This window comes from Erinaceus europaeus, chromosome 9 (assembly GCF_950295315.1).
Source record: "Erinaceus europaeus chromosome 9, mEriEur2.1, whole genome shotgun sequence".
NCBI classification, from domain to species: domain Eukaryota; kingdom Metazoa; phylum Chordata; class Mammalia; order Eulipotyphla; family Erinaceidae; genus Erinaceus; species Erinaceus europaeus.
Window position 1 is genome coordinate 119,341,268 of NC_080170.1, and position 26,075 is coordinate 119,367,342.

At 45.2% G+C, this 26,075-nt stretch overlaps 1 protein-coding gene across 17 annotated transcripts in view; it reads right to left on the bottom strand.

Moving 5' to 3' along the window:
* Window positions 1-23,840, bottom strand: part of SYNJ1 (synaptojanin 1) — a 111,926-nt gene extending 88,086 nt beyond the window's left edge. For 13 of the 17 annotated variants that reach the window (XM_060198612.1, XM_060198609.1, XM_060198610.1 and 10 more), the window contains exons 1-2: window positions 23,743-23,840; window positions 22,729-22,874 (exon numbers count right to left, since the gene is read on the bottom strand). In XM_060198612.1, coding sequence (XP_060054595.1) covers window positions 22,729-22,874; window positions 23,743-23,840 — 244 coding nt within the window. Of the gene's footprint in view, window positions 1-22,728; window positions 22,875-23,624 lie in introns of all 17 variants that reach the window. The other 4 variants (XM_060198614.1, XM_060198611.1, XM_060198608.1 and 1 more) reach the window with 1 other exon arrangement.
* Between the last annotated feature and the right edge of the window lie 2,235 nt (window positions 23,841-26,075).

The window sequence follows — 26,075 nt, forward strand, 5'->3', positions numbered from 1 at the left end:
TTTGCGCCATGTGCGCTTAACCCGCTGCGCTACCGCCTGACCCCCAAAGTCATGTGCTTTGAATTTAAGTAGTATTTTGAGAGTTAAGCTTACATCCCAGCCTACTAACTTCTAATGTATGACAGTAATTCCAACTGAATTGTTAAGCTGTCCAAGGAAGGCTCTGCCTCCCAAAGGCAAATTATGCTCAGTCTCAAGCCTTCCACACAGGGAACATACGGTTGGTTGTTCAGTTGCTTCTTAGCTAAAGCAAGTGGGTAAGAATGTGAAAACAAGACTACAAATTGGCCTGGTCTTCCTAGAGTCACAATTTCCTGTGGTTGCATGCACTGCAGTTTGCGGTTAGCCTATTTGCATGAAGGTCGTACTTTGGTGTAGTACCAGGGAGCCTCTAGTCATGGATGAGACTGCAGACAGCCAAGACATTCATTTTCAGGAGAAAGAGACTCGAGCTCAGGTGAGTCATCCAAGATCGTGACATGAGCTGGCAGGAAAGTCTCTTCCCAGCTCATCAGATGATACAGAAAGAGACACAATATTTCAAAGGAAAAGGTTTTCTTCAGATAAGGAAGCCATTCAGTTCTAACTGGAAGACAGGAAACTATCCAAATTATAGTTCTACAGAAACACATTTCAATCTTGATGAGATTTTAAAATAAAAATAGCCTTTTGCTCGATCTTGCAACAAGTAATTTCTGCTCTCTACCATGTTCCAGGACCCTGGCAAGGTTCTAGGAATATTAAAGAGTCAGAGTTCAACCCTCTATTAGGAGAACAGGTGTTGTATAACCATAAAATGCAAAATTTAAAAGTACTTCGAGTTCCAAAATATTGCAACAGGAGGAACTAATTTATAATTTCTTCTTGGGGGGAGAACAAAAGTTAAACAGACCTGCCTGCCTCCCTGTGGGGATGAATTTTAAGCTGAAATCTGAGAAATAAACAGGAAGTCAGTCACACGAAGAGGGGTGGAAAAAGTGTTTCGGGCAACATACACACAGCCTATGATCCAGTAACTCCACTCCTGAGCACGCAGACAACTGAGAAGTACACATATGTGCGGCAGAGTCATGAACATGAAAGTCCCTCCTATCGTCATTCACAATAGGAAAAAAAAAAAAAACTAGAAATAAAACGCCAGCAAAACCAACACTGGAGTGTGCACACATGAACTATCAGCAACGTAAGGAACAAACCGTGGCCAGTGAGTTGGGATGGGAAGAGCTCCCACAGGATGCTGAGTGAGAGAAGTTGGGCAAGCAGGATATAAATTGAGGGGCTGGGCAGTGGGGCACCCCATCGAGTATACAGGTTATAGCACACAAGGACCCAGGTTCAAGCCCTCAGCCCTACCTGCAGAGTGGGAAGCTTCACAATTGGTGGAGCAATATTGCAAGTCTCTCTTTCCACCTCCCCTCCCCCTTCAACTGCTCTCCATCTCGATCCAAAAATAAATAAATGAAATACTATAAAAGGATCTAACTTCATGGTGATGAAGTGTAAACAAGACAAAATGAATCTGTGAGCACCGTGCCATGGGAGAGCACACGCTCCACATGTAGGAGACACTGGGGTCCATCCCTGACACCAAACAGCAAAGACTATGACAAATGTGCTGTGTAAAGATCAGGAAAGATTATCTTCAAGGTCACGGTGGAGATAACAATTGGGAAGCAGTGTGACATCTGGAGCATTAGTGATGATTTCCCATTTCTCAGCCTGGGGATGGGCACTGTGTAAAAATTCAGAGTCAGGCAGTCAGGACTCACATACTTTTCTATGTGTGTGAGCAAGTTTACCCTGAGCAGAAGGAAGAGAATATGTGAAGACTCTGAAACCAGAAGGTGTCCTGTGTTCAGAACTAAAAACTAAACAAACAAGAGGGAAAAACAATCTGAAGTCTAAAAGAGGAGTTATGGACTTCTTTTTATTACAAGTGGTCTTAGAGAATTTGGATTCTCGTTTCCATGGTTACATACTAAGGGTATTAAGAGAAATGCTATCCAAACTGTGTTGGGGAGTGGGGGGCAGGCTGACTAGGTCTCGAGACTAGCAGAACGGCCCACGAGAAAGACCACAGTGGCCCGACTGAGGCAGAGCCAGCTAGAGTGTACACAGATGCTTGGCGAAGTCAGGAGGCTGAGGTGACCGGATTTGACAATGGAGTGAACATGTGAGGTGCCTCTGAGGTGTTATGGCCGGTTCAAAAGTCTTTGGTTTAAACAATTCCAGCCCAGTAGGATAACAAACGAGAGCAGGTGACAGAGAACACAGTAGGCAACGTGACTACCAAGCCAGGATCAAATCCCAAGGCTCCCTTACTGTGTAGCCACCACAGGCTGGGGAATCATGGGAACCCACATACTCATGGTCACCTTCGCCTTCTTTTGCCAATAGCCTGCCCAACCCAAACAGCACAGTAGAGCCCCACGGCCACAGCAGTTGGTTCAGGAGTAAAGACAAGACTCCATCCGATTCCCTGCATGGGGAAAGGAGTTTTCATTCTGTGCACTCACCATCGTCTCCATGGAAAATGCTGCCATAACACTGCTGGCAAAAGAAAAAAAAAAAAAAAAAACCAAAGAATTTAAAAGGCATGTGAACTCTTTTCATCTGAAATGAGGAGTAAACTGATAGTGTCCAACTGACAAAGAAAACTCACCGCCTCTCCAAATACCAAAACTACTTACAATATTTTGGCTGGTGCCACACCTATCAAACACACTCCAGCATAAGGGTATGTCTTGTGTTTTGTACCATTACAAAACAGCAACGGCTGACACTTACAAACTCTACTCTAGTTGGAAAAAGAAAAAGAAATTCAGTGGCCAGGTATTGGCACACGTGGTAAAGTGCACATATTACAGTGAGCAGGGACCTCGGTTCAAGCCCCTGTCCCCATATATAGGGGAAGCAGGGTTGCAGGTCTCTCTTCTCTCTCTCTGCCTATCTCCTTTCCAAGTTGTCCCTATCCAAAAGAGAAATAAGATTTATTTTCTTAAAAAAATTATTCTTGGGAGTAGGGCGATAGTGCAGAGGGTTAAGCACACGTGGCACAAAGCACAAGGACTGGCGTAAGGACCCCAGTTCAAGCCCCAGGCTGCCTACCTGCAAAGGAGTCGCTTCACAGGCGGTGAAGCAGGTCTGCAGGTGTCTGCCTTTCTCTCCCCTTCTCTGTTTTCCCCTCCTCTCTCCATTTCTCTCTGTCCTATCCAACAACAATGACATCAATAACTACAATAAAACAAGGGCAACAAAAGGGAATAAACAAACAAATAAATATTCTTAGTGGCCACTAAGTTCAAGCAAATGTAAATGGTTCACAGTGAAAATAAGACTAGCAGGGGCAGGGGTAGATAGCATAATGGTTATGCAAATAGTCTCTCATGCCTGAGGCTCCAAAGTCCCAGGTTCAATCCCCTGCACCACCATAAGCCAAAGCTGAGGAATATTGAGGAATCTGGTGTTTCTGTGTGTCTCTCTCTCTCTGCATCTCTTTCAAAAATATATATATATATTTTAAAAATATATTATAAACAAAAAATGACAAGCTCTGTGTGTGTGTGTGTGTGTGTGTGTGTGTGTGTGCACACACTCACCAAGGCTCAAACTGTGGGCCTCATAACTGAGAGGCAGGCACTCCACCCTGGACTCGGAACATGCAACTCTTACAGCTTCACTTCCTCTTGACATTGCAAGGCTGACCAGCTGCATTAACACCTGCCACTCAACTCTTTAAATTGAATACTCCCTCAGGAATTGTGCAAGTGTTGAGGTCTGAAGCACAGAAAAGGAACAAGGTGCTGCCTACTCGAGCTGGCTTGGATCTCTTCTGCTTTAGAACATCTGCAAGCCTTTCTGCTGGGGTACAGAATCTTAGGGGGACAGTTTTGATTTTCATATTTCCTTCTAGCCCTTCTCAGAAAGTATTCTATGCCCTTCGGCTTGGTTGGTTTCTGAAGGAAAGTCTGCACAATTCTTTGTTCTTCTGTATTTATGCTTTATTAAAAAAAAAAAAATCCTTTGGCTCTTTTAATTTTTTTTAAAAATGTCATCCTTATTTATTTGATAGAGACAGCCAGAAATTGAGTGGGTAAGGGATGAGATGGGAGAAGAGACACCAGCAGCCCTGCTTCACCACTCACAAGGCTTCCCCCCCCTTGCAGGTGGGGGCTAGGGGCTTGAATGTGGGTCCTTGTGAACTGTAACGTGTACTCAACCAGGTGTGCCACAACCTGGCCCTCCTTTTTAATTTTTTTTTTAAGATTTTTTCCTCTGTATTACTGTTTTTAAACAATTTGATTATGAATTTGGGTGGTTTTCTTCATGTTTCATCTGGGTGGGGTACATATACCTTCTTAGATCTGTAGCTTTGTTTCTCGGCTTTAACCTGGGTAGCTTCCACTATGTGTTCAAATCTGCCAGGCATTAATTCTGAGCTGTCTAACCAATTAATCCCTAAACATGTATTTTTTTTCATTTCAGACATAATTTCCATTTCTACAAGTTTGAGTTGGGTCATTCGTGTCTTTGTTTTTCATGTCCCTCTTTAGCATGTTCATTCTTCTATGTCTTAACCAGATGGAGTATTTTTTTAAGAGCCTTTTTAATGGCCTTGTTTATTAGTTTTAGCATCTGTTTCGGCAGACTGACTATTCTCATTATGGGATGTATATTCCTGCTTCTTTGCCTGCAATGGTGGTAAGTTTTAATTGAATGTCAGACATTATGTACCATATAGGGCTGAATACTAGATATTTATTTTGTATGCCTATATTCTTTTAAAAACCGTTATTTACTGGGGCCAGGTGGTGGCACACCTGGTTAAGCCCTCACATTACAGTGCGCAAGGACCCAGGTTTAAGACCCTGGTCCCCAGCTGCAGGGGGAAAAGCTTCATGAGTGATGAAGCAGGGCTGCGGGTGTCGCTGTCTCCTTCCCTCTCTATCTCCCCTCTCAATATCTGTCTGTCTCTATCCAATAATAAACAGATTAAAAGAGAGAAAGATTTATTTATCAATGAGAAAAAGAACCAGAGTAACTCTCTGACACTTGCAATTCCAAAGATCCAACTAAGGGTCTCATGCCTGTAAGTTTGGTACTCTAGTCACTGCCACCTCCCAAGCTGTGCCTAGAAATATCCTTTATCTATTTTGTTGCCCTTGTTTTATTGTTGCAGTTATTATTGTTGTCCTTGGATAGGAGAGAGAAATGGAGAGAGGAGGGAAAGACAGAGAGGAGGAGAGAAAGACACCTACAGACCTGCTTCACTGCTTGTGAAGCGACTCCCCTGAAAGCGGGGAGCTGGAGGCTCGAACTGGGATCCTTATACTGGTCCCTGGGCTTCATGCCATGTGTGCTTAACCTGCTGCTCTACCATCCAGCCCCCTGAAAGTCTTTTTTATTTTGATTATTGTTGAGACTTTGTTGCTCCGAACCAACTTTTCCAGACACAGAGAGACCAAGAGAAAAAAAGACAGAGGGAGAGGGAAACTATCAGAGCATCGGAGCTTCTTCCAGTGTGGTAAGGAACAAGCTGGAGGCTGAGCCGTGTGCTCGACGAAGCAGGTGCATTTTATCCACATGCGCTGCTCCCGCCCAGTCAGTCTGTAAGTCACTGAATCCATTTTGTTTCCTTGTTGCTGTTTAAGGTGGAAGAGCTAAGTTCAGCTCCTGTCACAAGCAAAAAACCCTGTAATATTCCTACCTAGTTTTATGTATTATGCAACAAGTAGGAAAATCAGACCCAAATCCATGTGATTAAAAAAAAAAAATCATATAATGGGGTTTTACTGTAGAGATGAGAGAGAGAGAAAGAGATTGATTATCTTGCCTTTTATTTCATAACAAAGTTTACTGGAAAAAAATAGGAAAGTACTTAGGAGCTACATAGTAAATTGGCCCCTTTATTATTATTTATTTATTTATTTATTGCCTCCAGGATTATCTCTCGGAATCACTACAAACCCACTGCTCCTGAAAACCACTTTTTCCATTTTGTTGCCCGTTGTTATTGTTGTTGTTGGACAGGACAGACACAAATTGAGAGAGGAGGGGGAGAGAAAGACAGACACCTGCAGACCTGCTTCACCGCCTGCAAAGTGAAAGCCCCTGCAGGCAGGGAGCCGGGGGCCTGGTGGTCCTTACACTTCGCGCCATGTGCACTTCACCTTGTGTGCTGCTGCCCTGCTCCCCCTTCTTTTTATTTGATTGATTTTTTAACTGCCACCAGGGTTATCGCTAGAGCTTGGTGCCAGCACTATGAATCCACCACTCCCAGGGGCCATTTTTTCCTTTTAATTTTTTCTCTTTTCCCTTCTAGTGTATCTGATAGGACAGAGAGAAATTGAGATGGGAGGGAAGATAGAGAGTGAGAAAGGGTTCAGGGGCTGACAGCACATGGTTATGCAAAGAGACTCTCATGGCTGAGACTCCAAAGTCCCAGGTTCAACCCCCATACCACCATCAGCCAGACCTGAGCAGTGCTCTGAGAAAAGAGAGAGAAAGGTAGACACCTCCAGACCCGCTTCACCACTTGTGAAGCTTCCCCCTCTGCAGGTGGAGAGCAGAGGCTTGATCCCAGGTCCTTGCACATGATAATATGTGCACTACCACCTGCCCCCTCCCCTGAATTCATTCATTCATTCATTTATTTATTTTTGCTGTAAGGGTTACCACTAGGGCTCCGTGCCTGCACTATGAAGAACTTTTTTTTTTAGAATACTTTTTTTAAATGATTTTCTTTTTGTTTGTTTGTTTTCTTTTAAACCAGAGTACGGCTCAGCTCTGGCTGATGGTGGTGCGGGGGATTGAACCTGGGACTTCGGAGACTCAGGCATGAGAGTCTCTTTGTATAACCATTATGCTATCTACCCCGCCCCTATTTTTATTTTTACTTTAGACAGACCTGAGAGAAACCGAGAGGGAAGGAAAGAGAGGGAGGGAGAAAGACAGGCAGACACCTGCAGACCTGCTTCCCCACTCATGAAGCATTACCCCTCTCCCCCCCTGCAGGTGGGGAGCTGGGGCTCGAACCTGGGCCCTTGGGCTTGGGGATGCGTGTGCTCAACCAGGTGCACCACCTTGGCTCTTCCTTAACAAGCTAATTCTGCTGCTACTCAGTCCAGGATAAAAGTGAAGTTGACTTTTTTTTTTTTTCTAAATATTGGTGTTTAAGTTGCTATTCACTGTTTCCTATAAAATGTGAACATTCCATGGATTATTTACAAAGAGAAAATGAATTTTTGCAACCCTAATATAAAATGATATATAACAAGTCTTTTCTGTGTGGAAAGTCAAGTATGAAAAGTTCCCCGTTCTCTCAACTTGAATTCTTTTTTTCAAAAGGAGATAATATACTGCAACTTATCTAAAGGGCAGTCAAGCTGATTGGCAGAACTTGGCAATAAAAGAAAAGAGAAAAGAAAAAGAATTATGCTCAGTGCCTGTCATCACCACCTACTACACTTGTCACCTAGAATTCTGCAAAGTGACATTTCACTTGACCATAAAGAAACTTTATGTTTCTGTGCCCTAAGACGAGATCAAGCTCCACTTCCTCTACCAACGTCTGTCAGCCCAAACCGCAGCCACTTTCACACTTCTCCCTAGTAAACGCGAATAGTGTCCCTTGGAGCTTCAAGTCTTCTGCTGGCATCCTCTTCTTTTCACTTCACTTTTTAAAAATTTTTATTTTTTAAAAATATTTATTTATTCATTCCCTTTTGTTGCCCTTACTGTATTTTATTGTTGTTGTAGTTATTGTTGTTGTTGATGCCGTTGTTGTTGGACAGGACAGAGAGAAATGGAGAGAGGAGGGGAAGACAGGGGGGAGAGAAAGATAGACACCTGCAGACCTGCTTCACCGCCTGTGAAGCGACCTCTAGCAGGTGGGAAGCTGGGGGCTCCAACCAGGATCCTCACACCCGTCCTTGTACTTTGCGCCACCTGCGCTTAACCCGCTGCCCTACCGGCCCGACTCCCTTCATTTCACTTCCTAACCCTCCAACCGCTCAAAGCCCCAGTAACCTGAAGACATCTTCCCCAAAAATGACTACAGTGAAAAAATAAGCTAATGGAGGTCTGGGGTATAATGGTTATGCAAAAAGACTGTCTTGCCTGAGGCAGCAAAGGTTCAATCCCCAGCACCACATGGCAGTGCTCTCATGGGGAAAAAAAAAGGGGGGGGGGTGTCAATGTGAGCTGAGTGGTGACTCCCCTGGCTGAGTGCACATATAAGGCACACGAGGCCCAGTCCTCACCTTGGTCCCAGGGGGAAGCTTCACAAGCCAGGAGACAGTACTACAGCTGTCTCTCCTCTCTCTCCCCTCCTTCAATTTCTGTCTTTATCCAAAATAAATAATTTAAGAAAATAAGTGACTGTCAAGACTGTCAGTGAAACAACTGTTTAATCTCCCCAAGGCTCAATCTCCGCTCCTATGAAATGGGGGTGAAAGCAGACCCCACAGGCGTGGATGGAATGCAGCCTGTCTAGCACCACACCTCCAGAACAGTCGGCTGAAGTGCTTTGTCCAGGGGAGCTGTGGGGCACTTTGAATTGCAAGGCGAGCAGCGACATCCCACACCGCCCAGAGCTTTAACCTCCGCGCCAGCAAGCTCCCTGGGTGACACGCCACTTTACAAAGCTGGGTTTTTAGAGGCTGCAGTGAGAAGAGGCAAGTACCAACCGCAAGAGCCACATGCAGCAGGAAGTGAGTGTGGGCTTGTTCAACATGACGCCAAGGCCAAGAAAGCTGTTCCGTTCGCAGCAGGCATGCAAAACCCTTTAGTTATTAACTGGGGCTATTTGCGAAGGAAATTGTTCTCCATTTATTTGCATTACTTTCTCACACAGCTACTAAAGCTGTCAGGGCAGGGTATTTATTGTTCGGATCTAATTATTTAATAAACAGAACTGTAGCCCAAAGGTGCCATGAAAACTTGATGAGATACAATGAAACAATAAAGTTTAGAACCTCTAACTTTGTATCATGACTGGCAGAAAAAGCTTCCAATAAAAGGCAACTACCATTTCCTTAGTATTATTCCTTTCTGGTGGGCAGTTTGATACAGGATACTTCACATTCTGTGATAACGATCTCTGGAATAATGTCCTGTAATTTTATGACTCACTTCCATTACAAAGAAAGAATTAGTGTTTCTTTACCTCCCCCTCCTCTCTCAATTTCTGTCTCTACCCAGTAATAAATAAATAGATTTTTTAAAAAAAGAATTAGTTTAACAAAGGAACTCAGATTGACAAACTGGTTTCAGAATGAAAGCACCTGGCCTTGTGGCCTATTAACTACATGATTTCAGACCTGGCTTGATCGAGTTACACTGAGTGTGAGTCATCGTACCATGTGGCAGGTGAAAACAATCGATCCTTCTTACCCTGCTAGCACATGTCCTTAAAGGAGCATGAAAGCTCTCGCTAGGGCTGTAGCGCAGTGGGTTAAGCGCAGGTGGCACAAAGCACAAGGACCGGGGTAGGGATCCCGGTTCGAGCCCCGGCTCCCCACCTGCATGGGCGTCACTTCACAAGTGGTGAAGCAGGTCTGCAGGTGTCTTTCTCTCCCCCTCTCTCCATTTCTCTCTGTCCTATCCAACAACGACAACAACAATAATAACTGCAACAATAAAACAACAAGGGCAACAAAAGGGAAAATAAATATTTAAAGAAAAAGAAAAAGAAAGCGCACTCTCGCTGGCGAGTTAGGCGTTTACAGCACCACTACGTCCTTCTCCCAATATTTTCAACAAGTGATCCATGACTTCTGCTTTTAGTCATTCTCCATTCCCCCACCCCAAGTGGTGATCTTTGCTCTAGTTTATCTTCAAGTTACAGTGTGCAAAGGCGGCTGTTCGAGCCCCCGGTTCCCACCTGCAGGGGGGGAGCTTCACAAGTGGTGGAGCGGTGCTGCAGCTGTCTCTGTGTCTCCCTCTCCATCTCTCCCTTCCCTCTTGATTTCTCTCTACCCAATAAACATATATATCGTACAACTATGCTTTGCTTGCAACAGCAGCAAAGCCCAGCCCTGCCAAAACATAGGACCGTGTGCAGAGAATCAGACCTGAAACCCAGGCCAACGAGCTTCCACAGGAAGGGACAACAGACAGACATTCACCCCAAAGTGAAAACCCCACCACGCAACAAGACACTGCAGTCAGGAGATCTCCAAGGAGCAGAGCTTCCACCTGGGGAGCAAAGGGGCAAGATGTGCCAAGCCCCCAAAGCTCCAATCCTGCCACTCTCCCTTACTTCCGGCACTGCAACAGGAGGCAGGAAACTACACTGTAAACTGGGCAGGAGTCTTCTTGGCAGCAACTTTCTGAAGACCTCTGCCACTCTGCTGAGAGCAGGGCTGGTGGGCTGCCATATCTGGAATGCCATCTCCATAGTAACAGATACTGAGGGCAGCTTCTGGGAGGACGGTTCTATCCCCTGCTAGCTAGCTGCAGGCTTAGCTGAGGAATCAGAGACATTTATCAGGACTGCTAACTACTGGCAGACGAGCTCACCAGCCCACACCTGCCTGCTAACAAACAACTTGTACCCTAAGACAATGACCACCCTAGAGATATATCAAAGCACAGACTGTCTGCCCTGCTGCCTTGCCCACAGTTGCAAGATTCAGTTCACCATCAGCCCTGGAGTATGCACACTCTCACCATCTCGATCTGCAGACCCGGACTCCTTGCAAACCTGAACCCCCATCCATGTCAAGATAACAGCTGCTGAATACTTGCAACACCAAGCCCCTGCTCAGGCACAGGCCCCCTAGCCCAGGTCTTCACAGAGCACCAAGCACAATGAGAAAGCAGAGGAAGTTGGCTGGCTCTCAGACACAATGATCTGAAAAACCCAAATTCAACAGTTATGTGAGCTTCCTAAAGAAGACATCAAAGCAGGGGAGTTGCATGGTAGCGCAGCGGGTTAGGCGCACATGATACAAAGCACAAGGACCCACGTTAGGATTCGGGTTGGAGCCCCTGGCTCCCCAGCTGCAGGGAGTCCCTTCATAGACGGTGAAACAGGTCTGCAGGTGTCTATCTTTCTCTCCCCGTCTTCCCCTCCTCTCCATTTCTCTCTGTCCTATCCAACAACAATGACATCAACAGCAGCAATAACAATAATAACTACAACAATGAAAAACAAGGGCAACAAAAGGGAAAATAAATATATATTAAAAAGAAAAGGATGTTCACTAAGATGAGTCCAGTGGAAGAACACTTCAACAAAGGTAGAGAAAGTATGACAGGCGTCCCAACAGAAGTCAGAGCAATCAAGAAGACATTAGCTGCTTATAAAAGGTCAACACTTGGCCATAGTTAGACACAATGAGCTCAGAGGCAGTGCAAGAGGGGAGAAAGAAAGCAGGGAAAGAACTAAGATAAAGATGCTGCAAGAGAATTACAAGACACATCGAGCAAACACATTCACAGCATACTAGGACCAGCAGAAGCAGGTAGAGTTCTGTCTGAAAAGATGATGGCCAAGAGTTAGTTACCCCACAGCGAGGGAAGGGACTGGCAGAACCAGGAGTTCCAAAGCAAATAAACACACAGATGCAAACCAAGACACACTATAATTAAGATAACGGACATCAAAGATAAAGTGGGATCCTAAAAGCAGCAAGAGGAAAAGCAGAAAGTCGCATATAAGCAAACCCACATGTGTAGGTTTCTCAAGAGAAATGCTACGAAAGGGTTGGCAGAATATATTCAAAAGTTTTAAATGAAAATGACCCTCAACTAAGACTCCTCCACCCAATTAGGTTATCTGTCAGATTTAAATGAGAGATAAAGGGAGTCAGACGGTAGCCCAGCGGGTTAAGTGCACGTGGCACGAAGCACAAGGACCTGCGTGAGGATCCCGGTTCAAGCCCCCTAGCTCCCCATCTGCAGAGGAGTCACTTCACAAGCAGTATAGCAGGTCTGCAGGTGTCTTTCTCTCCCCTTCTCTGTCTTCCTCATCTCTCTCCATTCCTATCTGCCCTAACAATGACGACATCAATAAAAACAATAATAATAACTACAACAACAATAAAAAAACAAGGGCAACAAAAGGGGAAATAAATAAAAATAAAAAGGCTTCTCCAGACAAACAAGAGTTAAAGAATCACCATTAAACCAGCTCTGCCAGAAATGCTTAAGGGACTTATAGGAAAGAAAAGTACTGAATTATCTCACTCTAATAAGGTATATATAAAAAAACAAAATGGGAATTGGGCAGTAGCGCAGCGGGTTCAGTGCAGGTGGCCCAAAACGCAAGGACTGGTGTAACGATCCTGGTTTGAGCCCCGGGCTCCCCACCTGCAGGGGAGTCTCTTCACAGGCGGTGAAGCAGGTCTGCAGGTGTCTATCTTTCTCTCCCTTTCTCTCTGTCTTCGCCTCCTCTCTCCATTTCTCTCTGTCCTATCCAACAACGACATCAATAATAAGTACAACAATAAAACAACAAAGACAACAAAAGGGAATAAATAATAAATAAATCTTAAAAAAAACACAAAAGAACAAGCAAAGACAAAAATAAACCTTAAGGCTCAGAGTGCAGAACTAAGGTTACCACAGGGAACATATGTGATAACATACTTTAAAGAAGTGTGAAATTGAACTTCTAGACACAGTCTTATAAAACTGTCTCAGGTGGTCCAGGAGGTGGCGCAGTGGCTAAGGCACTAGACTCTCAAGCATGAGGTCCTGAGTTCAATCCCTGGCAGCACATGTACCAGAGTGATGTCTGGTTCTTTCTCTCTCTCCCCTATCTTTCTCATAAATAAATAAAATCTTTAAAAAATAAAATAAAATAAAAATAAATAAAACTGTCTCGGGGAGTTGGACTGTAGCACAGTGGGTTAAGCGCACATGATACCAAGCGCAAGGACCAACATAAGGATCCCAGTTCAAGCCCCCGGCTCCCCACCTGCAGGGTGAAGCCACCGGTGAAGCAGGTCTGCAGGTGTCTGTCTTTCTCTCCCCCTGTCTTCCCTTCTTCTCTCCATTTCTCTCTGTCCTATCCAACAATAACGACATCAATCATAACTACAACAATAAAACAAGAGCAACAAAAGGGAATACATAAATAAATATTTTTTAAAAACTACCTCAGAAGCATACAAGATAAAAAAGATACGAATATATAATCATGAGGCAAATTACTTTCACAGATATATGTAGTGAAGTATAAAATGAGGTTTCAAATAAGACAAGCCGTGAGTTTAGTGCATCTGGATACTTGTCCTTCCTCTGTGATGGTCTTTTCAAATAACCGCAGAAGGTGAAACTTGGGGCCGGGCGAGTGCAGTGCAGTGGCTAAGAGCAGGTGGTGCAAAGCGTAAGGACTCCAGTTTAAGCCCCAGGCTCCCCACCTGCACTGGGGGAGGGCGCTTCACACGGGGTGAAGCAGGTCTGTAGGTGTCTGTCTTTCTCTTTCCCTCCGCGTCTTCCCCTCCTCTCTCCATTTCTCTCTGTCCTACCCAACAACAACAATAAACAGCAAGGCAAAAAAGGGGAAAAAATAGCCTCCAGCAGCAGTGGAATGGTGGTGCAATAAAATAAATAAATAAATAAATAAATAAATGGAGTCGGGCGGTGGCGCAGCGGGTTAAGCACAGGTGGCGCAAAGCGCAAGGACCGGCTTAAGGATCCCAGTTTGAGCCCCCAGCTACCCACCTGCAGGGGAGTCGCTTCACAGGCGCTGAAGCAAGTCTGCAGGTGTCTATGTCTTTCCCCCTCTGTCTTCCCCCCTCTCCTATCCAACAACGACATCAATAATAACTATAACAATAAAACAAGGGCTACAAAAGGGAATAAATAAATAAATATTTAAAAATTTTAAATAAATAAAATTTTAAAAGATGAAAATCATCTAGAGGTCCTGGAAATGGATGACACAGGACTTAGTGGGAATTGTATTGTTATGTGGAAAACTGTGAAATCTTATGCACGTGTAAACTATTGTATTTAATGTCAACTATAAAACATTAATAACCCAATAAAGGTAAAAAAAATAATAAAAGAAACTCATGCACCTAGGTTCACCTAGTCTGAGTGCACACGTGACCATTCACAAAGGTGCAAACCCCCAGTCCCTACCTAAAAAAAAAAAGATGAAAATTGCATCTGCACAGAACTGACAGGTGTCTTCTTCTATCTCTTAGTACATTAGCTTCAAGAAAAAGAATGCGTTGCCCTGGTCCCCACCTGCAGGGAGAAAGCTTTGCCAGTGAAGAATTGCTGCAGGTGACTGTCTCTCCCTATCACTCCCTTCCTCTAAGCTTCTGGCTATCTCTACTCAGTAAATAAAGATAATAAAAAAGTTTAATAAAAAAGAAAAGCAGTGGTCCAGGAGGTGGTGCAGTGGATTGCACTTTCAAGCATGAAGTCCTGAGTCCAATCCCCGGCAGCACATGTACTAGAGTGATGTCTGATTCTTTCTCTCTCTCTTCCTTTATCATTAATAAAATATTTTTAAAAAAAGAATAAGAAAACCAATCTTGTGTTAAAACTTGCTGACTATCACATATGATGCTTCTTCTGTTCCAGTTATGATGCGCTGACCACAGAACCACTGAGCACAGACACACCGAGCCACTGCTCCAGACTTCACCATTTCAGTTTAATTGAACATTTTTAAAGACTGATAATATATATTTTAATATTTATTAATTTATTCCCTTTTGTTGTCCTTTTTATTGTTGTAGTTATTAATGTTGTTGTTGGATAGGACAGAGAGAAATGGGGGGGGAAGATAGAGAAGGGGAGAGAAAGACAGACACCTGCAGGCTTGCTTCACTGCTTGTGAAGTGACTCCCCTGCAGGTAGGGAGCCAGGGGCTCTGACGGGGATCCTTATACTAGTTCTTGCACTTTGTGCCACCTGTGCTTAACCCACTGCGTTACCGCCAACTCCCTGATATTTTTCTAATGAATGACACTAGACAGAAATGACGAATATACTAATAAAAATATATCAACTATTATCTAAGGACAAGAATGTTTCATAGGATTTTTTTTTTATATATATATAATCACAAAATTACTTTCCACCTAAAGGAATAAAAATAAGCTGTTATCACACTTAGAGAAATCATAACTGGCATTCATCACACATTTAACTGGCATTTCAGAAAAACCTTAATCATGTGTTTCAACAGTTATTTCCAGTAAGATCTTTCAGCAGGGGAGTCCGGCGGTAGCGCAGCAGGTTAAACGCACATGGCGCAAAGTGTAAAGATCCCAGTTGGAGCCCCCAGCTCCCCAGCTGCAGGGGAGTCGCTTCACAGGCAATGAAACAGGTATTCAGGTGTCTCGTTCTCTCCCTCTCTGTCTTCCCCTCCTCTCTCCGTTTCTCTGTCCTATCCAACAGTGACGACATCAATAACTACAACAATAAAAAAGGGCAACAAAAGGCAATAAGTAAATATAAAAAATTTAAAATTTATATTTCAGTAGCAAAATCCAAATGGTATGTAATATATGTCTCTATATCAGTAGTTCAAATAGCAATTACTTAAATGAGAGGAAATATGAGAGGAAATAGACTTTACAGAAAAAAGTACCACACTCTCAAATGTAGAATACTGTACTTTGTCAACTTCATAATGTAGTTTAAGCTAGTCATCCCCTAGACCACTTCATCAACAACCATTTTATCTGGCAAGTAGAAATAAGACACTGTCTTTTGTGCTGAGGACACAAAGACTACTAAGACACAAGTCCTTTCCTCAAGGAGGACAGCATCCAGACACAGGCCTGAACACAGTTCTGCCTCAGGTGAAAGAATGTAGGTGTCAGCACTTGATTTCAGGCTGAAGGTTTCAAGAAAACTCATTACTATCAAGTCCAGAAAAGCTCTCCCAAAACCTATACAAACTTCTCTCAGAAATGACCATCACAAGCTAATTACTACATCAGAATCCCTGGAGGGGCTGCAGCCCAGAGAATCAATATTTGCAAAACCTTCCTCAGTTGATTATAATATGAAAACTGGTCCATCGATTAACTGAATCATGGCATCACGGCTTGGAGGGGTTGGGCAGTGGCGCAGCGAGTTAAACACACATGACAGATGCAAGGATCTTGGTTCAAGCCTCTGGCTCCCCACCTGCAGAGGGGGTTCACTTCACAAGTGGTGAAGCAGGTCTGTGAGTGTCAATCTTTCTCTCCCCCTCTCAGTCTTCCTGTCCTCTCCCAATTTCTCTCTGTCCCATCCAACAACAACAACAGTAGCAATAATATTACAAGGGGAGAAAGATGGCCTCCAGGAGTAGTGAATTCATAGTACATCGATAACCCTGGAGGCAAAAAAAAAAAAAATTGGGTTCAGGGAAACCTTTTCCCCAAAAAGACCCATGACTTGAGATTATGTTCACAGTACTTTCATTTAGGCTCTACTTTCTGATATATGCTCATGAGAAGATTCTACACTGGGTAGCACCTGGTACTCTGGCATGAGCCAAGAAAAATGATTTTCAATTCCCAATGATATATGTTGTCCAAGGTACCTAAGTTTTTTTTTTTTTTAAACAGAAGTAAAGGATCCTCCTTTCTTTCTTTTTAAAAAAATATTTATTTATTCCTTTTTGTTGCCCTTGTTGGATAGGACAGAGAGAAATGGAGAGAGGAGGGGAAGACAGAGAGGGGGAGAGAAAGAAAGACACCTGCAGACCTGCTTCACCGCCTGTGAAGCGACTCCCCTGCAGGTGGGGAGCCGGGGGCTCAAACCGGGACCCTTATGCCAGTCCTTGCGCTTAGCACCAAGTGTGCTACCACTCGACTCCCCAAGGTACCTAAGTTTGCAGACATTCCTGTTTAAAGTCAAGGAGGCTATAGGAGTCACAAGCTTTTGGTAATGACTCCTGCTAGGGTCACAGTCACCACTCTCCAAGAAAACATCTGTACATAGGGTATAGAGAGCACACCAGAAAACAAGCACAGCATGTGGAAAGCATAATTCTTGTGCAACAGACTAAATTCTAGAGAAATAAAGGGAAGGAAGAGACAAGAGAGTGCTGGAGCACGTAGTGGGTGGGGCAGAGTTTCATGAAGGAAGACTTGAGCCAGGAACAACACGCTTGCACAGGAAAGGTGGAGGGAAACAGTTCACAGCCTTGAAGAGCGTGCGTGTGTGCCGTAATAAGGAACAGCTGACAAAGTTTGGAGACAGCACAGTTGTTTGGGAAAGCACTGAGACCACCAGGAGGTAAGACTGGATTGACAAGGTGGGGGTCAGGTTATAAGAGGCCCAGCTAGACAGGTAGGAGAGTCCAATTTTAATCCTACTGGAAAATGGAGTTACAATTCAGTTGGATATAAAAATGTTAGAAGGTTCTCCTGATAAATTGGGACTGAGGGGACCAGGACTGAAGAGCAAGGGAAGACCTTAGTATTTAACAAATACTGGCCCCCGACTGAAACAGGAATGGCATTTAAATATATATATATATACATATATATTTTAAATATATATGTATATATATATATTTTTTAAATATATATTTAAATATATATGTAGTGGAAGAGGAAAAAGCGTAATTGTTATGCAAAGACTTTCATGCCTATGGCATGAGGTCCTGAGTTCAATCCCTGGCAGCACATGTACCAGAGTAATGTCTGGTTCTTTATCACCTTCTATCTTCATGAATAAATAAATAAAATCTTTAAAATAAAAAAGCACATACACAGCAACCCAGAGGCAGCACAGAGGCTGGAGTACTGGCCTTAAAAGCATGAAGCACTTTATGCCAAAGTGATGCTCTGATTTGTTCTCTCCCTGCACTCTCTTTTCCTTCTTTCTCTCATGTTAATAAATCTCTTTTAAAATAAAAAATATGGGGTGGTCTGGGAGGTGGCACAGTGGATAGGGCATTGGACTCTCAAGCGTGAGGTCCTGAGCTCAATCCCCGTCAGCACGTGCCAGAGTGACGTCTGGTTCTTTCTCTCTCTCCTTCTGTCTTTCTCATTAATAAATAAATAAAATCTTTTTTAAAAATAAAAATAAATTAAATTAAAAATATGGGAGTCAGGGGGTAGCGAAGCAGGTTAAGCGCAGATGGTGCAAAGCGCAAGGACCTGCAAAAGGATCCTGGTTCGAGGCCCCAGCTCCCCACCTGCAGGGGGAGTAGCTTCACAAGTGGTGAAGCAGGTCTGCAGGTATCTATCTTTTTCTCCCCGTTTTCCCCTCCTCTCTCCATTTCTCTCTGTCCCATCCAACAATGATGATATCAATAACAACAATAACTACAATAAAAAGGGCAACAAAAGGGAATAAGTAAATATTAAAAAAAAATAAATATATTTTAATGGTTTTAAAAATGGACACAACAATGCTAATCTTGGTATGACTCTAAACTAAATGTCAAATTAATTTTCCAAGTCAAATGGTTTGCACAATGGCCTGCTAGCTCTTAGATATTATTAGTTTAACATTTACAGCAGTAAGGCTAATAACTGGGCCAAGATGATTCATCTCTTTATGCTAGCTTTACACGGGCAATCTTCAAGTCCTTCTCCTTAGGGGATTAAATAGTCTAAATCTAGTGAAAGCAAATAGCATTCATAAACAAAAAAAAATGTACTACTCTTCTCCCATAAAATGAATGTTAATGCCAAAAGGGATGATGTAGGCACTATTTAAAAAAAAAATTTTTAATACTTATTTACTTATTGTCTTTTGCTGCCCTTGTTCTTTATTGTTGTTACTGATGTCATCATCAATAGGACAGAGAGAAATGGAGAGAGGAGGGGAAGACAGAGAGGGGAGAGATGCCCTTGTTCTTTATTGTTGTAGTTATTATTGTTGTTACTGATGTCATCATCAATAGGACAGAGAGAAATGGAGAGAGGAGGGGAAGACAGAGAGGGGAGAGATGCCCTTGTTCTTTATTGTTGTAGTTATTATTGTTGTTACTGATGTCATCATCAATAGGACAGAGAGAAATGGAGAGAGGAGGGGAAGACAGAGAGGGGCAGAGATGCCCTTGTTCTTTATTGTTGTAGTTATTATTGTTGTTACTGATGTCATCATCAATAGGACAGAGAGAAATGGAGAGAGGAGGGGAAGACAGAGAGGGGCAGAGATGCCCTTGTTCTTTATTGTTGTAGTTATTATTGTTGTTACTGATGTCATCATCAATAGGACAGAGAGAAATGGAGAGAGGAGGGGAAGACAGAGAGGGGCAGAGAAAGATGGATACCTGCAGACCTGCTTCACCACTTGTGAAGCGACGCCCCTACAGGTGGGGAGCCAGAGGGTCGAACTGGGATCCTGATGCAAGTCCTTGCACTTTGCACCACCTGCGCTTAACCCACTGCGCTACCGCCCGACTCCCCTTATTCTTTTTTTAAAATATTTATTTATTTATTGCCTTTTGGTGCCCTTGTAGCTATTATTGTTGTTATTGATGTCGTTGTTGGATAGGGCAGAGAAATGGAGAGAGGAGGGGAAGACAGAGGGGGGGAGAGAAAGATAGACAACTGCAGACCTGCTTCACTGCTTGTGAAGCGACTCCTCTGTAGGTGGGAAGCTGGGGCTCGAACAGGGATCCTTATGCTTGCGCTTTGCACAACATGATGTAGGCACTTTTTGGTATTCGAGAAGGATACTGAAGATCTGGATTAGACTATCCTTAGATGTCCTACCTTCAAGTATAGTGATTGGTAAGGCATGCTTTGTAGCTGAAAATTTGAATATTCACTACTTGCAGACTCACACACTAAAACACTTTTAGCGATGTAGTCAAATTAGGTGTTATCTATCCTCCAAGAACAGATGGGCAGAAAAACATTTCACATGATCCTTAAAACAAAAGAGAGAAAGTAGAAGGGTCAGGCAGTGGTGTACCTGGTTGAGTGCACATATTACAATGCACAAAGACCTGGGTTCAAGCCCCCAGTCTCCACCTATAAAAAGAGAAAGCTTCATGAGTGGTGAAGCAGTGCTGCAGGTGTCACTCTTTCTCTCCCCCTCTTTTTTTTAAGTTTCTTTTTTCTTTTTCTTTTAATGTCATCTTTATTTTTATTGGATAGAGATAGTCAAAAATCCAGAGGGAAGGGGGTGGTAGAGGGAGAGAGACAGAGACACCTGCAAGCCTGTTTCACCACTCATGAAACTTTCCTCTTGCAGGTAGGGACCAAGGACTTGAACCTGGGTCCTTGTGCACTGTAACATGTGCGCTCAACCCAGTGCGCCACCACCAGCCCTGTTCTCTTTCTCTCTATCTTGCCCTTTCCTCATAATTTTCCTTATCTTTATGCCCAATAAATCATAAATAAATAAAATAGTTTTCTAAATAGGACTGGGGTGATATATTAGATATAGGTATGCAAAAAGACTTTCATGCCTACAGCTCTGAGGTCCCAGGTTCAAGTACCATAGGCCAGAGTTTACCAGTGCTCTGGTAAAAAAAAAAAAAAAAAAGTGCATAATAGTAGTTATAATAATGCTTTATAACATATAAAAGGGCAAGAGAGAGCCGTCAGAGCCTCTCAGCCCTGGCATGTGCCTGGATGGTAACCCAGAGCCTCCAGCATGCAAGGCACACACTCAGCAAGGACCACCCAGGGCCTGAGCTAAACCTTTTCTTCTAGATACTTAAAATAAGAATTCATCAGAAGATCTACATTGGAAGGATGCAAATATGCTACACAAATCAGTACTGTCTCTGGATGATTTAAATACAAAACAGCTTGTATAGATTAAGTCTGTTTTGACTAAAACAACCCCGATAGGGCCTGACAGGTGACAGCAGTGGAGAGACAGGGTTGGACCCTCAGGTATGAGGTCTGCAGTCATAGCCCTGGTATCTTTCTCTTCCTCATTACTTAAAAAAAAAAGATTCATGGGAGTTGGACGGTAGTGCAGCAGGTTGCACCTGGCGCAAAGCACAAGGATGGGCATCAGGATCCCGGATCAAGCCCCCGGCTCCCCACCTGCAGGGGAGTCGCTTCATAGGCAGTGAAGCAGGTCTGCAGGTGTCTGTCTTTCTCTCCCCCTCTGTCTTCTCCTCCTCTCTCCATTTCTCTGTCCTATCCAACAACAACAATAATAACTACGACAATATAACAACAAGGGCAACAAAATGGAACAAATAAATTTTAAAAAAAGATTTTTTTTTACTATGTTACAATCTTTTCCTCAGCAGGGCACAGTGTTACTGTTTTAGCAAAACTAAGACCAGGTTAATACTTTGATGCTAGTATACTTTATGCAAGATCATGCTTTGCACTTACTGAGTCTGGATAATATTTAAGTTTAAAATATCAAGGGCTAATAGTTCCAAATATAGCTTTATTTTATGTTATTTTATTTTACTTTACTAGAACATTAGTCAGTTCTTGCTTATCTGGTACCAAGGATTGAACCTGAAACATCAGAGCCTCAGGGATAAAAGTTTCTTTTGCCTAATCATCATGCTGTCTCTAAGGCCCTAAGTATGGATTTCAAACAAAATATTTCAAGTTGTAAAAATACGAGCAACTGACTCTAACAGAGGAAAAACATGATAAAGAAGAGTTATTGCTGGAACACACCCACATTTCAAATGACCCCACACTGCAGGTATCTGTCAAAATCTTAACCTTAAGGAAGAAATAGAATATTCAAGTTTGCTTCATTGTCATTTTCTCCCATCTGCCCACAAAACAACCCACAATTCATAAACCTGCTGTTTTTTCTTGCCATATACAGTTCTTTTCTTTAAAACAGATGATCGAAATAATATGAAATCACGTCTCATATGAAACTTCTGAAGCTGTCTATAATTCAATGGAAATATAAGAGGCACGCCATCAGATACTCCAATAATACTAAATAGATGTTCTTACAGCCCTATTACTACAAATGACCTATAAGAATTTCTGTTCAGGGCTGGAGAGCACAATGGTGACGCAAAAAGACTCAGTCTCCCAGGTCCCAGGTCAATCCCCTGCACCACCATATGCCAGAGCCGAGCAGTGCTCTGTTCTCTCTCCATATATATATATATATATATATATATATATATATATTATTATTTTTTTTTAACCAGAGCACTGCTCTCTCTGCTCTAGCTTATGGTAGTGCTAGGGCTTGAATTTAGGACCTTACAGCCTCAGCCATTAAACTCTTTCTGCATAATGATTATGCTGTCTCCCCTTGTACCTCTTTAATTAAAATAAATAAAACATTTTAAAAAGATTTCTCTGTTGATTGGGCCGAGGAAATAGCTCACTTGAATAATGTGCTGCTTTGCCATCTGTGAGAACCAGGTTGGAGCCTGGCCCCCACTGACACTGAAGGAGGCCTTCAGTACTGTGGTCTCTTCTCTCTTACCTACAACAAATTAATTAAATAAATGTAAAAAAAAAAATGTCTGTTCATTAGGGTAAACATGTCTAGCAAGTCATGTGGTTGGGGGAGGGGGGTATGCGATGTGATATAAGCGACTTCTCAGTAAGCAAATACTTACCGCCCCAAGCTGCACCCCGCCCTCCATGGCGGAGGAACCCCAGCCAAACAGGAGCCAGCGAGGGAGGGAGAAAATAAAATGAAAGTTTCCGCGTGTGTGTGTGTGTGTGTGTGTGTGTGTGTGAGAGAGAGAAAGGTTGGAGGAAAAGCAGAGGGCTGCGGGAGCACCTGCAGGGAGGCTGATATGGGGGGGGGGTTCTCTCTCTCTCTCTCAACAGCGAGCGCACCACCACCACCTGCCATCAAAGCCGGGGTCACCGTGGGAGAGGACTGACTTACAGAGCACGGCCACCGCCCCGGACTCGAACATGAGACATTCATCCTTGTGTCTCGTTTCCACGATGAGGCTGAAGGGTGGGGGGTCCAGCTTGTGATAGACCCGGAATCCTTTGCTGAACGCCATTCTGCCCTCCTCGGAGGCAGCCCTGCGGGGGGGGGGGGACGGGAAAAGGGGGCGATGCGATGCGATGCGGGGAGTGAAGCCCGGGCTCCAGCCGCCCAGTCCCGGGAAGCTCAGACCATCACCTCTTTGGTGGTACGGGGGGGGGGGGGATCCCCCTTTTTTGGGTGGTGGTGGTGGAAATGGTGGAGCTATTGCTCGGCTTCCTGCCTCCGGGATAGTGTCAGCCCGGCGCAGGGGACACGGGGGGGGGTGCAGGGGAGGGAGAACGGGGCGCCTTCGGGGTTTGTCCCCCCGTCCCCAGGCTGGAAAGCTCCTTACGGGGCGCGAGAAAGATGGGGGAGGAGGGGTCAGAGGATGATGGACTCGGCGGGCGCCCCCTCCCGGGGTGCGGGGTGCGGGCTGGCGCAGGGCACGGAGGCGACACAGGTGACCGCCACCCCCCCCCCCCGGCCCCGCCGCCACTGCGGGCGCCCGGAGACTATGAATGGCCACCCGGGAGGGGCCGCGGCTTGGAATCCGGGATCGACCTGGGGGCTCCCCCGCGGGGATGGGGGTTCTTCCGGGAGCCCCGGCAGGCGACCACCCGAGCCAGCGGCTCCTCGGTCCCCGGGGGGTGGGGAGAGGAGAGAAAAGCAGCCCGTCCGTGCTGCGCCAGAGGAGGTGACCGGCGCCCAGCCCCGCCGGTGGCCGCTCCCGCAGGCGGCCTGACAGCCGCTGTCACCCACCCGGCTTCCCTCCCGCACCCCGGCTGCCCCCGGCCGGCGGCCCTCACCGCTGCGCCCCGGTGGCGGCGGCGGCCGGGCGTCCCCGCCTCACGACGCGTCCGCCCGCGCGCCCGGCGGCCGGTGGGTCTGGCGCGGCCACTCCCCGCCCCCAGCCGGCGGGCTCACCTCCTCCTCCGGCTCCTCCTCCTCCTCCGCCCGCAGCCGCCGCCGCCACAGCCGCCCGCGGCGTCACTTCCGGTCCAGCAGGCCCAGCTCTTCCGCATTGCGCCGCGGCCGGGGGCGGAAGGACCGCCCCCGCGCGGGGGAAGGGGCGGGGCGTGTCGCAGGCCCCGCCCCCGTGCCCGCAGGTGGACCCCGGGCCGGGCGGTCTTCCTGCCTTCGGCTGCGCGTCCTCCGCGGCGGGTGCGGCGCTGCGGCTGCCGGGAGAGCGAGGGCGGGGCCGGCCGCGGACGTGGGCGCCTCGCAGCCTGGGAGCAGCAGTCCCCGTGGGCGCCGGGCAGGGCCGCCTTTGGAGACTGGGCAGCGGAGGTGGCGGTGGGGACCGCCCCTGGCCGCCCTCTGCTGCAGGCGGGCGAGGGGAGGCTGGGCCGGCGCCCGGAGCGCTGTCCATGGTGATGCCCAGCGCCAGGCTCCTGAGCGTCGGCAAGGGGAGGCCTGCCCGGCTGGGTCCCCTCCCGCGAACCCGGGGGGTGGGGGGTGTCACTGAGTGGCATTGCACCGACCAGAAGCATCGACCCGTGAATCTTTTTTTTTTTTTTTTTCCCATTTGGATCATATGTTTATTTTTTAATTGGGACACTGGAGGGGCGGGAATAGATAGCATAATGGTTTTGCAAAGGGACTGTCATGCCTGAGGTTTCAAAGGCCCAGGTTCAATCTCCTGCATCACTACAAACCAGCTGAGCAGTGCTCTGATAAATAATAATAATAATAATAAGGTGCTGGGTGGTAGCGCAGTGGGTTAAGCGCACATGGCGCCAAGTGCAAGGACCCGTGTAGTGACCCAGGTTCCAGCCCCCAGATCTCCACCTACGGGGGGGGGGGGGGTCGCTTCTCAAAGAAGCTTATCTGCAGGTGTCTTTCTCTCCCCGTCTTCCCCTCCACTCTTGATTTCTCTTTATCCAACAAAAACAACAGCTATAACAATAATAACCAGGGAGTCGGGCGGTAGAGCAGCGGGTTAAGCGCACGTGGTCAAAGCGCAAGGACCGGCATAAGGATCCCAGTTCGAGCCCCCGGCTCCCCACCTGTTGGGGAGTCACTTCACAGGCAGTGAAGCAGGTCTGCAGGTGTCTTTCTCTCCCCACTCTGTCTTCCCCTCCTGTCTCCATTTCACTCTTCTCTCTCTGTCCTATCTAACAACGATGACATCAATAACAACAATAATAATAACTACAACAACAATAAAAAACAAGGGCAACAAAAGGGAAAATATATCTATTAAAAAAAATTTTTAAAGTGGTCCGGGAGGTGGCTCAGTGGATAAAGCATTGGACTCTCAAGCATGAGGTCTTGAGTTCAGTCCCCAGTAGCACATGTACCAGAGTGATGTCTGGTTCTTTCTCTCTTTCTTCCTATATTTCTCATAAATAAATAAATAAATAAATAAAATCTTTAAAAAAAAAAAAAGGCTACATCCCTGCATCCCTGGATAGGGACACTTGATATGAGTAGACCTGGCAATTAAAAATAATAATAATAAATGAGCGGGGTAGGTAGCATAATGGTTATGCAAAGAGACTCTCATGCTTGAGGCTCCGAAGTCCCAGGTTCAATTCCCCTCACTACCATAATCCAGAGCTGAGCAGTGCTCTGGTGTTTCTGTCTTTCTCTTTGCATCTATCTCAAAAATAAGTAAATACTTAAAAATTTAAAAAAAACAAGTTGAAAACATAATAACCATAACAAGGGCAACAAGGGTAACAAAATGGGAAAAATGGCCTCCAGGGGCTTGAACCTGGGTCCATACACAGTCTAATGCGTGCACTTTAAGTGGTCACACACCACCTACCCCCTTTTTAAACTTCTCTTCCAACATTTAACAGCAAGACCAAGTTTTCAACTTGGCATATTGCACAAAGTCATTTTTCTCTTCACTTCTGGTAATGTGACTTTATGAGTGCTTCCCCTTTTTTTCACCTTTCTTCTTCTGAGAACTTGGGCACACCCTACTTCCAGAAAACTAGTTATACATTGTTAGAAATAGTCATTGCCAAAATAGCTCAGTTGGGAGAGCGTTAGACTGAAGAAATAAAGTCATTTCTTTTCTGGTAAATGTGCAAAAGACATTTGGATTTAGCTCTGGGAAGTGGAGAGGATTTCTCTCTGCTGTTAAGTATTATCTCCTTTAGGCTGTCACTAAAATAACCTGGGAAATAAGCTGGCAATAAGATAACCTGCTGGGCTGGAGAAGCGATGCAGCATGTCAGAACACAGAACTTGCATGCCTGAGGCCCCAGAGGCTGAAGATTCAATATGATCTCTACTTCTCCCTCTCC